Source organism: Taudactylus pleione, unplaced genomic scaffold (assembly GCF_031769625.1).
Source record: "Taudactylus pleione unplaced genomic scaffold, aTauple2 ptg000012l, whole genome shotgun sequence".
NCBI lineage: Eukaryota > Metazoa > Chordata > Amphibia > Anura > Myobatrachidae > Taudactylus > Taudactylus pleione.
Window position 1 is genome coordinate 9442278 of NW_028284415.1, and position 12404 is coordinate 9454681.

Below are 12404 nucleotides of genomic sequence, written 5' to 3' on the forward strand. Positions count from 1 at the left end.
GCATCTGCCAGGTCTTTTGCGCATGCATCTGGCAGGGCCCGCTACAGGCGCATGTGCAGAAGCACCAGAAGCATCGGCTGCAGCCCCTAGTAGCAAGGAAAAAGAGTGACTTACCATTGCAAGCACTCTTTCTGCTAATTGCTGTCCGGATTGGAATTCCTAGGGGGAGAAAACACCTCCCCTGTGACTGCCTGGCTAGCTGTGATTAGCAGATAGTGCTTCTAATAGGAAGCCACAGCTACCTGTGCCAGTCACAAAACCTTTACAAAATTCCATTTTGATACATTGTAATGATTTTATTTTTAATTTTTTTCGCACCAGAAATTTGTCACCCCTTCCCTTCTCACCAAAAGCTGGCCATTTATTAGGTTCTCATTAAACATTTGTAATCTATTAGGTTCTCATCAAATACTTGCCATGACTTGTCGCACATTTGTCCTACTCTATCTTCTCTGTAGGTGAGATTCCAGACCTGTATGTATTTTTTAGGTTCGTGCCATAAGTTAGGTTGTTCCCAAACGTTTGTCCTCTAAATGTTCTAATGAAACATTTTATGTTCTCTCAAGGTGAGATACCAGAACTGTTTCCAGATGATGAAGTGGAAAATATAATTGTCAGTGTAAGGAATGAAGTGAAAAGCCAGGGTCTATTGGACACAAGAGAAAACTGTTGGAAATTCTTCATTGACAGAGTTCGGAGACAACTAAAGGTAAATGCATAAAGTCTCTTTGTAGAATTTTGTTCATATCTGTAACTGTTCTCACACAATTAAATATAAACTTATCCATGTTAGGGCACAACAAAAAGTAAAAACAAAAAACAAAGAAAATCACTTTATCAAATAGCAATTAAAATACATTTACAGTAATTGCAGTTGACTATTATTTGCTCACTTTTTTGTATTCAATCTTCTGTATATCCATTATGTCATCCATTTTCATCTGGCTAGCCAATCAGATAATAGGAAGGTTCACAGCAGCACAAATTATTTTGGAATAAATCTGTGATGATCTCCTGGGAGACAGTGATCAGACCACTTATGTGATTATAGAGACAGAGGTCTGTTTATGATAGGGGCAGTGTCATGATGTAAGGAGAGGAACAGTGGCCAGTGAGGTCACAGACTGGAGAATTGGTTAATACTAGCATAGAGTAGTAATATGAGGCCCCATTAAAACTGGTGCAGGAAGATTAAGGGGAAGTCCATATTTCCAAATAATTTATCTGGATATTCAGGACACTGGGGACATTGGATCATGGGATATACCTCCTTTGGTACTTTGGCACTGTAAAGTGTACAGTATGTTTTGTGATTCTCCCTCTTTTATATCCCCATTCTACTGGGATCTCAGGACAGGGTATTGTTGTCCATTAAAGGTTCTGACATCTATGGTCAATGGTTTCTAAGCATTTTCGCAAAACCATCAATTTTTGAACCACAGATGGTATGCAGCTATACATGTGCAGATCATGTATGCAAACAGCCATCACTGATGTTTGCCATCAGACCTGTTTTACCAATGTGCACCATTTGACCTTCGTCATCAGTGGTAAACCCATTGAACCTAGAGCCTGATTCTGAGATGTACGCTAATGCAATATACAATATGAAAATATATTAGTGCTATAGCCGGTTGGAAATTTGGCGGCTTCACAGCTCCAAGCTTGTGCATGGAAATATTCAGCCACCTTCGCAGATCATTTGATAATCGGCCATCTGAGTAGCCCTATGGTCATGCAGAATGGCCGACTGAATTGAGACATCGGAACCACTTTATCTTCATACAGGAGCACAGATGCAGGCTACAACATGCCCTGAAAAAGGCTGGGACATGCTTCCATTTTTTGGCACCACTACCGGTATCTCCACCAAAGGGTCCCTGACTGTCAGTCACTTTGCGCAGAACGGGCATTGCAAAGGTACATTAGCGCCTGCACAGTGCATCCACAATGCATGCACAGTCAACTGATGGTCGCTCAACTGTGTAAATATCGGATAAGCATACATCTCTTAATCAGGCCCTTAAGCTAGGGACACACTAGACGATGTGTGTACCCCCCACAACGGCAGATGCGACACACACTGCATGATCTGGTGTACAACCGTCCGATATGTCGTTCCCCCGCCGCATACAGAAGCATGGCATCGTTCCTCGAATGTTCAGATTGGCCTGCACTGCAGGCCGATCTGAAGATGCGATGATCGACGATAAATGATGAATGACGCATGGGAGCGCGCAATAGTACGTACACCCTGGACAGTTTGTCATCGCCCATTCATTGGAAATTGGCAAATCATCCAATATATTGTCTAATGTGTACCTAGCTTTAGCCAGCAAACCATTGATGGTTGCTAACTATCGATGGTCAATGGCCAACCATGGGACAGGTAGCTTTTTCTGATGTTTCATTGGCAGTGTTTCTTTTGTTAGTTTAATCGAACACACATCATCTCTGTGATAGTGCAGTTATATTGAATCAGACAACCTCACTAGGCTGTTTAAAACCTGGAGTGGTCTAAGGAGGTGCTGTTTTTGTTGCCACCTCCTACTCTTGAAATTATATTCTTCCTTCAGGAGGACTGAAGTAGTGACCAGCAGAACTGTGCTGACACTGCACCATCAAGTGGGTGCAGCAGCACCAGACCGCACACTCGGGGAGCAGCTAGGTAAAGAATTTAAGACTTTGTTACCCTCTGGTTATCTTGGACTGGTACTGAGTGTAGGCTCTGGAGTATGCTTCTGTGACAGAGTCGGCTTTGGGCAGCCCATCAGTGGCAGCCCACACAGATTGGCCGGAGAGTGCTGTCCTTTCAGGGCATTGGCCAATGGCTGGGGGATTTGTAGCCTTCAAGTCAGCACAATGTCTCCACAGACTGAAACCATTATAAACAGACACTTTGCCAGCAGCTCATACTTCTTCCCTTTTTTGAGTGTCCTTAGCCCCAGGGAAGTATTTATAGAACTGGATTGGGATTGTCGACTGGGACAGTGTGATTCTCTTACATTTTTACTGCTTGGTGTCTGTGTTTGCTTTTGCACACGCTTTTCCAGATTTTGTTCTCTGTTCTGTCTTTTTCTCTTCCTTTATCTGTCTTGTCCAAGAATGGATAAGACGGATAATTTTATTTATCAAATAGCAATTTTGCAATTTTAAAAGATTTTTAGTCAAAAAAACATCATAAATATTCAATAGAATAGAAAAAGACAACACAAAGTCAGGTGTCATAGGATACAATACAAGGTTCACAAGTATGGACGGGAAAATATATTTTGTCCGATACCTAGACCAAAACCTAGTCCCGCAACTCCATTATATATATGAAGTTTATCTAAACAGAGCTCAAACAAGCATAAAGGGGATGGAAATGCAACAATTAGAAGGGGAACACCGTTAGTGAGGTCCTCCATATTGTACCAAGAGGTCAATTGAAAACAGCTTCTGAAGGGATCCTTAACCTGACGAGAGAGAGAGTGTGCACAATAGTGTGAACTATTCACTGAGACCATATAGTTTCACTGTTGCCACCACCAAGTAATAGTAAACCTGCTTTGAGAGGTACTTTGAGGGTAGTTATTACCGAAGACCTACTCTCTTGGGATGGTGAAGGGGAGTTTCAAAGTTTGAATAATATAATGTTGTAAAACACAAGGAAACAGGGAAGTACCCATAGTGTGATGCTGTATAAAATGTAAATATATAAATAGCCCTATAAATGAGATCTAATAATAGTGCGCTTATCTCAGTTTTGTGAGTGTTGGTGGAACTTTCTCCTTGTGGTATTGTTCTTCCCACTGGGTATAGAAAAGTGGGTTATTTCATTGCTTATCTTGTATTGTTAGAAAAAATATTTTCATTACTGTCCTGCGCTGGCTATGTTTGATTGCAAAATTTTATTGCATTTATATATTATCAGTAAGATTTTGTCTGTTTCTGTGCCTGCAATTAGTCTCATCAGGTAGCACCTCCCTTTATATATATATTCAGGGTGGCAGGCCAGGAATCTTTCCTATACACGTAATATAATGTTGTACCTAGTCCCAGTAATCTCTCATTATGTGGTAGGACCACAAACAATGAGAAATATCAGATCAGTGAGTGGTGTGGCAATGGCTTTAGTTGAACAGCTGTGTCGGGCAGCTACATTGTCTTCTGTTTATTGATTTTGTGTCTGTTTGGCTGGAAGGTGCTCACATGGCAATGCCGTGAGATGCACCTTTTGTTGGTGTAGAAAAATGGATTTTTATATTTAAGTAAAAATCCTTAACTCTGAATCCATTGGTGGAAACTAAGTGGCTACCCATATGCGCTCTACTTTTCCTGTTAATTTTTTTTTTTTTTTGGGTGAGGTGTAATATTATTCTCTCTCTTGGTTTCATTTCTATTTGGAGTTCCTTGCAGGATGGGGACATATTAGGAGTAAGATACAAAACCTGTTAAATATTTTTAAGTACCAAAATCCAATTGGAGGCTCTATGCCCCATGGCCCAGTGTCCATGAGGTCAATTGTTTAATGAATCAGAGAAAAGGATTTAGAACCATATTATTGATTAAACAGTTACGGTAAAATTAATGTCCTATCCTGCATTCCCACAACCTCTTCTACTGCAGCCTTTAATAAATTAATTATGTGCTATAGTGATATATAGTACAGGTATATATGCAAAAGCACTGTATAGTTTCCTGAGCAGAATACATGCTCTGAATAGATCATTGACAAAAATAAGAATTTACAATGATATGCATACACTTTGTCCCATTGCTGTGGAAACATTAAGCTGAAAAGATAAGGTAGAAATGGTTCTCTGCTTAAACAGTTTTCCTATAATACTAGTGAAATGTAAGCTGACAAATTTTACAATTTTTAATAGGATTTCTGAAAATTATTTTTGTCTATAGTAGTCTTACTCTGTTTTGAGCAAACAAAAATAAGCAATGTTTTATACCTGTACCATTCCCCAAAGGCTCCTAAGGGAATTCGTGCTGCACCCTAGATTCTAATATTTTTAATTACGGATCCTGAAAAAATGTGCGCGGGCTATATATTTTTTTTTTTAGTCTCACAGCAGTTAACATTAATTTCTCTGCAGAGAGAATCTGGGCAGATGTAGCTGTTTGGTCCTGACACTGAAATACAGCATTTTTGTCAGAGAATTAGGATATCACGTCTCGCGGCCTTGCTTTCTTTGCGCTCTCTATTTATAATGAAGGAAAGGGGAGGGGGACAACAGATGGTAGCTGCTATGTGCAAATTCTAGAGAAAAGTCCCATTGAAATGTGATTACTCAATCAATACATTTTCAGAAGATGCATCTCAAACATGATTACACAACCACAATCCCTTAGAAAATAGCGAAACAATGATTAGCCCATTCAGAAGGGTACAAACAGCCATTATTTCTGCAGAAGGGATTCCTTCATGTCTGATTGCAAAATGTTTGTGTCTAAAGAACATTGTTAAATATTATTTAAAAAAAACAAAAATCAACAAATAAAAATGGGAATTCCCAAATCATGACATGCATTGCTAACTGCTGTTCAAAGAGAATACACACATAGTCAAACAAAGTTTTTAGTCTGTGTCATATAGTAGAAAGATCTCTCTTTTTATAAAAAAAAAAATTTCTAGATTTACTTTGCTAAAAGATCAAACTCAGTGGCGTACCTAGAGAGTGGTGGGCCCAGGTGCAAGAATATGCTTTGGGCCCCCCTATGCAGTGCCCCCAGTAGTGGCCCCCCTATGCAGTGCCCCCAGATGTGGTCCCCCTTATGCAGTGCCCTCAGTAGTAGTCCCCCCTATGCATTGCCCCCAGTAGTGGTCCCCCCTATGCAGTGCTCCCAGTAGTAGTCCCCTCAGTTGTAAGCCCCCCTCTGCAGTGCCCCCAGTAGTAGCCCCCCTCTGCAGTTCCCACAGTTGTAATCTCCCCTATGCAGTTCCCCCAGTTGTAATCCCCTATGCAGTGCCCCCAGTAGTAATCCCCCCTATACAGTGCCCCCAGTAGAAGTCCCCTCTATGCAGTGCCCCCAGTAGTAGCCCCCCTATGCAGTGCCCCCAGTAGTAGTCCCCCCTATACAGTGACCCAGTGGCCCAGTAGTGGCCAGCACCCCCCCATACAATGCCCCCAGTAGCGCCCCCTATACAGTGTCCATAGTAGCGCCCCCCTCCCTATACAGTGCCCCCAGTAGCTCATATGCTGTGCCAGTGCCCCCATAGTAGCGCCCCCCCCATATGCTGTGCCAGTCCCCCTTACACAAACAAACAAAAAAAACACACAACTTACCCGATCCCCGCTCCTACCGACAACCGCCGCTGTCCGGACGCTCCTCCTGGCCCGCTCTCGCTCTGCAATCTGCACCATGGCATGAGAGAGACGTCATGACGTGACATCTCTCCCTTCACCCGCTGCAGAGGGAGCCGGAAGATGGAGCTCATGATTGAGCTCTAGCCGGCTCCCTCCGTGGACGACGCAGAAACTAGTGAGAGTCTGTCTGACTCTGATCGGCTGCTATTACAAACACACACCCGCCGCTGGCAGCTGTGTGTTTGTAAACTGTGTAGGGCAGACTGCTCTCATTGCGGTCTGCCCTACACTTGTGGGGCCCGGGGGACTAGCGGCGGTGCAGGAGCGGCTATGGGCCCCTGCACCACAGCGGGCCCCGGTGCAATGCACCGGCTGCCCCGCCGCTATTTCCGCCCCTGATCAAACTCACATTTCAAGGTACTGTAGGTCATACTTGCCAACTCTGCCTGATCAGGTTTATGACACGCCTCACAGATGTAGCAGTACACGTCCACTTTACCGCCACACTCATAGGTGCCGCTTTCACAATCCCTGTGAAATTATTTTTCAAAAGTAGGCAAGTATGATGTAGGTTAATATACACCATAGGTAATACTACAATCCACTTATTATCATACAGATCTCCAAAATTCTTCTCTTTGATTCAGTGGGTAGCCTAGAAAAAAAAGGCAATCTTTGACAGATATTGGTCTTGGGGCCTAAGACCAAAAATGCAGTATTTCTGGAAAAGGCTGTTTTGGAGGATTACTGCATCTATAAGCATTGGGGCAATTTAACAAAGTAGTCCATGTCTTTAGGGTCACGATTGCAGTCCCACAGAATCTAAAGAGCTTGACCTCATTAGCTAAGGCCATCTTTAGATGGCATTAGCCCATTGTAGCCTACTTTCTACATTAGCAATTTTTCTTTTCAGATCCCTCTGTAGGAATTCTCAGTCGCACATACAAGGCCTGCAGGTTGCACATGTACTGCTGGTCAACCAGGTCATTACCGGGAAGTAAAGTGATCACATAAGCAATCATTTTACTTTGTAGTCTTTGCCAGTGCAGGCTTTTTTCAGAGCCTATGTACCAGCAAGACTCTTTTGGTAAATTGTCCTGATACAATATTTATAATTGTCACGGTATGTGGCATTATGAAATGAAATGTATTGTGACAAACCAGCGGATATTGTAAATCGGCCATCTTGTGGGAAGATAACTTAGAGCTGCAAAAATTTTTCTTTGCCTTATTAAATTAGCTTGGAAATGATCTGGAAGCCGTAGAGATTATATATATGAAGGAATGGCACACCCTACAAGATGCCACAAGAACCCTAAATAAATAAAAAGTCCTAAATTCTAATGTGCCTAATGGTATAAAAAAACAAAACATGGATCTGCATACATAGACACAAGTAAACCAATGCTTTCCACTACATCAGACAAACTTCGCCATTACAGTCAAGGTTTTAAGGATATCCATGCTTGAGCCCAGATTATTACATCAAATTGCCTGTCGTACTAATGAATATCTTTAAAACCTGGACTGTAATTGGTGCTGTATCAGGGCTGCATTGCGCCCTGTGCCACCCCCTAAGTGCATCGCACAGTGGGGGTGGAGCTGAAAGCATTCAGAACTGCAGCACTTCCTGGAACATCCTAAGGACGCTCCGAGCACTTGTGCAGATGTTAGGGTGCACTCTGGGCAGCATTGCCACAGCGATACTGGCACCCTGCTAGTCAAAAACATGGGCCATGGGGCAGCGATGGTGCCACCCACAGAGCCCTCCACTCTGTACAGCGGCACTGCTTGCAAGCCCCTACTTATGGCCCTGACTGTAATGGCGGAGTTTAAGAAACTCTACACTACATGCCAAGCTACACACGCACAAAATAACATCAGCATCTATGTCCGATTACTTTCCCAATCATGCAATAATAAAAGTTTCATGAGAAAAATTGTAAAGTTAACATTAAAGAGGGGGAAGAGCCCAATGTGATACTGTGTATGTTTCACGATAAGAAATCGTAACACTTCATCATGCTTTCTCCTCTTAGCAGATGATTATGAAAAGCAGAGTGTGCTTATGAATAATGGCAGTTGTGTAAATATAGATGTGTAGCAAGGTGTAAGCATTGCAGTTAGTAATAATTCTAACCATACATTCATAGTCATTTACTAATCTTTATCATGTGCACAGCTGCAATATTACATTATTTAGCAAAGTCAACAAAATAAATCTTCATGAAGCAGCCACTTTATTTAAGCTGCTCTTTTTAAACCCATATAAAACAACAGTGGTATTTTTGAATCACCAAACATTATAATATGAAATACTTTTACTGACACACAATGCTATTAACCAAACTACACCAACATACATCTTTTCATTTATCTCAAAATATCTCCCCAGCTGACCTCTCCACTCTGCACAAGATCTGCGTCTCTCTTGTAAACGCATTATTTGCTCCCATTCACGGTTACAGGACTTTTTTCGGGCTGTAGCCACACTATGGAATGCCCTTCCACGCCCAATAATAAGACTTTCCCCTACTCTCCAAACCTTCAAGTGTTCCCTGAAAACCCATATCTTCAAACAAGCTTATCAAATTCCAGAACCACCCACACAACCTTCATAAGCTATCCTACCCAATTACATCCCCTATATACAGTACACACATAACTTTACATATTTTCTCTTTCTTCACTTTTACATCCTCCTGACCCCAGTCCAATATTCCTGTATCACTGGATCATATATCCCACAAAGAACCTCTGCAATCTAGCTGGACTGAGGTGCAATATATATCTTTGTGTATCAATGCCTATTTCACTATAGATTGCAGGACCCTCTTACCTTTATATCTGTCTGTTACAACCAAGTCTTGTTTTATTACTGTTTTGTTCCCATTTGTAAAGCGTAACAGAATATGCTGCACTGTATAAGTAAACTGTTAGTAATAATTATAAGATTTCTAGGAGTAACATATATAATACAACAAGAACCAATGTACACGATGTTCATTGCTGAGTCCACAATTACTTTTATCAAGTGCATTTTTCATCCATGCATATAATATGAAAAAATGACTGTACATTTTATAAATATATGATCAGAAAATATATAGTGGCTTGGGGGCATAGCAGATACCAGACATTAGCAATATATATTTATAGATAAAAATACTCTTTGTACAGAAACTACTAAAATGGGCTTCACTTTATTGTGTTAGTATTCTAATGACAATTATTCCTTACTAGGTTGCTCTGTGTTTTTCGCCTGTTGGCAGCAAGCTGCGGGTTCGAAGCAGGAAGTTCCCTGCCGTAGTCAACTGTACTGCTATAGACTGGTTCCATGAGTGGCCACAGGAGGCGCTGGAGTCTGTCAGTTTGCGTTTCCTCCAAGAAACAGAGAACGTTGAGGTGAGATACCATCATAGGAGTATCTCCCGCTTTGGCATTTAGTTGAAAGCACTACAAATGTCTGACTTCATCATTTATTTTTATTTCATTTGACCTCAGGCACCTGTCAAGGAATCCATTAGTAAATTTATGGCTTACGTACACATGAGTGTTAATGAATTGTCGAAAAGTTATCTGACTAATGAGCGCCGCTACAATTACACAACGCCTAAGTCTTTCCTGGAGCAGATCAAGCTGTACCAGAACCTACTGAGGAAGAAAGGCAAAGAGCTTTCTGCCAAGATGGAACGTCTGGAGAATGGTTTAGAAAAGTTGAACAGCACCTCTGCCCAGGTGGGTACCCCACATAGCCTAGCTGCTGTTTGGGATACATTTCATGCCAGATATGGGAATAAAAAAATACAACAAATTTAGTTCTATGTGTAAAGAGTGTAAGTTTTAGCCTAAACTCTAATTTGAGATCAGTTGTATGTTTTCTATCTGCCAGTTTATTTAAGATATTTACAATAGGGCACAAGTTAGCCAAATTGGTCTAACAGAGGCCAGCTTTGACACGCTGGACACAGGAAGGCCAAGCTATTGTATGTAATACCCCTTTTTCACACCTCATTACCGGGTCGCACCCGGTATTGTGTACATAAGTTGTACCCCTTTCAGACTGGTGGCCCAACCCGGCTTTTTGCCGGGCCGATTACGTCACCGTTGTCACGTGCAGAGCCGGTGCTTGGAGATGAGATCATCTTCAATCTCGGCTCTTCCTATGCTGTGAATGGGTCCCGGGTCGCATCGACCCGGGTTACTCGTTCACGCTGCACCACTAGCCAGATTGAACCCATGTTCAACCCTGCTCATTACCCGGATTGAAATGCTTGGTCGCTCAACCCGGATTATTTCAACTGGACCCTTTCTCACTGAGCAATATCCCAGTTTGCTGCACGTTCACGTGATATAATCCAGGTTATTGCTGGCAGTGTGAAAGATGAGACTGACAAAACAAAGCACTAAGCTATTTCTGTATCAGTCAGTGAAACATTGCACAATCATTAAAAGAAGTTCTTTTACCTTGCTATCCGTGCTCAGAGGAAAAATACATTTGTCAATCGTTTGGTTGCATTTTCTTTTGAGGCTTCCTTTCGGATAAGCAGCGAGTGGGTTTATGTAACCACCCACGCACTACCTGTGTCTCTTCTCTTAAAATGGACATTTCTTTTACCTTGTGTGATATAGATTTTGTTCAGACACATGTATAATATAGCAGCATAATTGCAGGCAAACTGGAAACAAATGTATTTAGTTTAGATGTTATTGGAAGTGCAGGTAATATATTTGTTAAGAGTCTATTCCAGGAGCCCTGGAGACTCTCACCAGCCAACATCCACTCAATGTAATTGTTCTAACAATGCTGTAGTGCCATAAAATGAATCCCATATGACTTTGTACCCTTTTAATCTCTGATTCATACATGCATACAGAGATTGGTGCTGCTTCAGCTAGGCATGAGTACACCTCTCTCCTCATTTCTCCAAATTTTCAATTTCTCCAGAGGTTTAAAAATAAGTTCCCTGAGTAATGAAAGTAATTTTTGCTTACAACTTATTTTCCTTCTAGAACTCTTATAAAAGATATCAGGGTGATTGCAGGCTTTGAGACCTGAACTGTGATCTACAGTAAGTTTATGAATCACATAGCAGACAAAACATTCCTTAGATTGGTGAAAAGGGGAAAAAGGAAGACCAGAAATTGCAGACTAGCCTACCTATATAACTATTTTTGCTTTGTATTTTCATAGCTTCAGGGAACGACACTTCCAATTTTGAGCAATGGCAGCTCTTGTTTCAATAAAAATGTTCCGAACACCCATCAGCTTACCTCTGGTGAGAGGAAGTCACACCAAAGGCAATGACCTAGGTTGCTAGATTGAAAACTTTGCTCCACAGATTTGAGTGATAAGGCATTCCCAACAAATATGCATTAAATTGTCTATTTCATTGCAGTCTGCCAAAAGAATTTTGATTGGGTGGGCAGCGGGCCACGTATTATGCAATCTGTCAGGAGATAGATTCTTTCCATTAATTTAATATGCATCTCTAATTGATTAAGGCATTTGGATATTTGGTGGCATGTGACATAAATATCTGCCCATTGTTTAGTCGTAAACAACCTAATCAGATCTGGTTTCCAGCAAAGTTGTGGGGAGAGACATAGGGATTTATTACAAGCTGCCACTTCCCGACGGGTTTAAGCCCGAAATTTGAAAGGTCAATACTTAGAATAGCAAAACAGGGGGGGGTTTTGGTATTGCCCTTTTCTATTCTGAGCTTAAACATTGTGAGAAGCGGCAACTTTTACAAGACTCCTATTAGGGTCTTATCTGGGGTTACTGCTGTGTTGTGTGCATGAAAATAGATGGTGATCTCCTGCCAAGAGACCTTAAAATTGGGCCAAACCTTTGTTAAGGCAGTCAGTTGAGCTACTGTAGTAAGGGGAGGAAATGAAGAAAACTGCATATAAACGCTTCCAATGTCTGCCAACTTGCAGACCACCTCTTAATTACAACATATACATATTTCTCCTAATATTCTGCTCACATACAAATTTCCACCTTTACTTAATTTTCGTAGTTGACAGCTGAACTGAGAAGAACATGGATTATTATTTATTTATATGGTGCCACAAGTGTTCCGCAGCGCCTTACAA

At 41.5% G+C, this 12404-nt stretch overlaps 1 protein-coding gene across 1 annotated transcript in view; it reads left to right on the forward strand.

Moving 5' to 3' along the window:
* The window catches only part of DNAH9 (dynein axonemal heavy chain 9), a 319894-nt gene that overhangs the window by 194228 nt on the left and 113262 nt on the right, over positions 1-12404 (forward strand). Inside the window, exons 46-48 of the mRNA XM_088468617.1 lie at positions 567-709; positions 9546-9707; positions 9807-10040. Coding sequence (XP_088324743.1) covers positions 567-709; positions 9546-9707; positions 9807-10040 — 539 coding nt within the window. The remainder of the gene's footprint in view (positions 1-566; positions 710-9545; positions 9708-9806; positions 10041-12404) is intronic.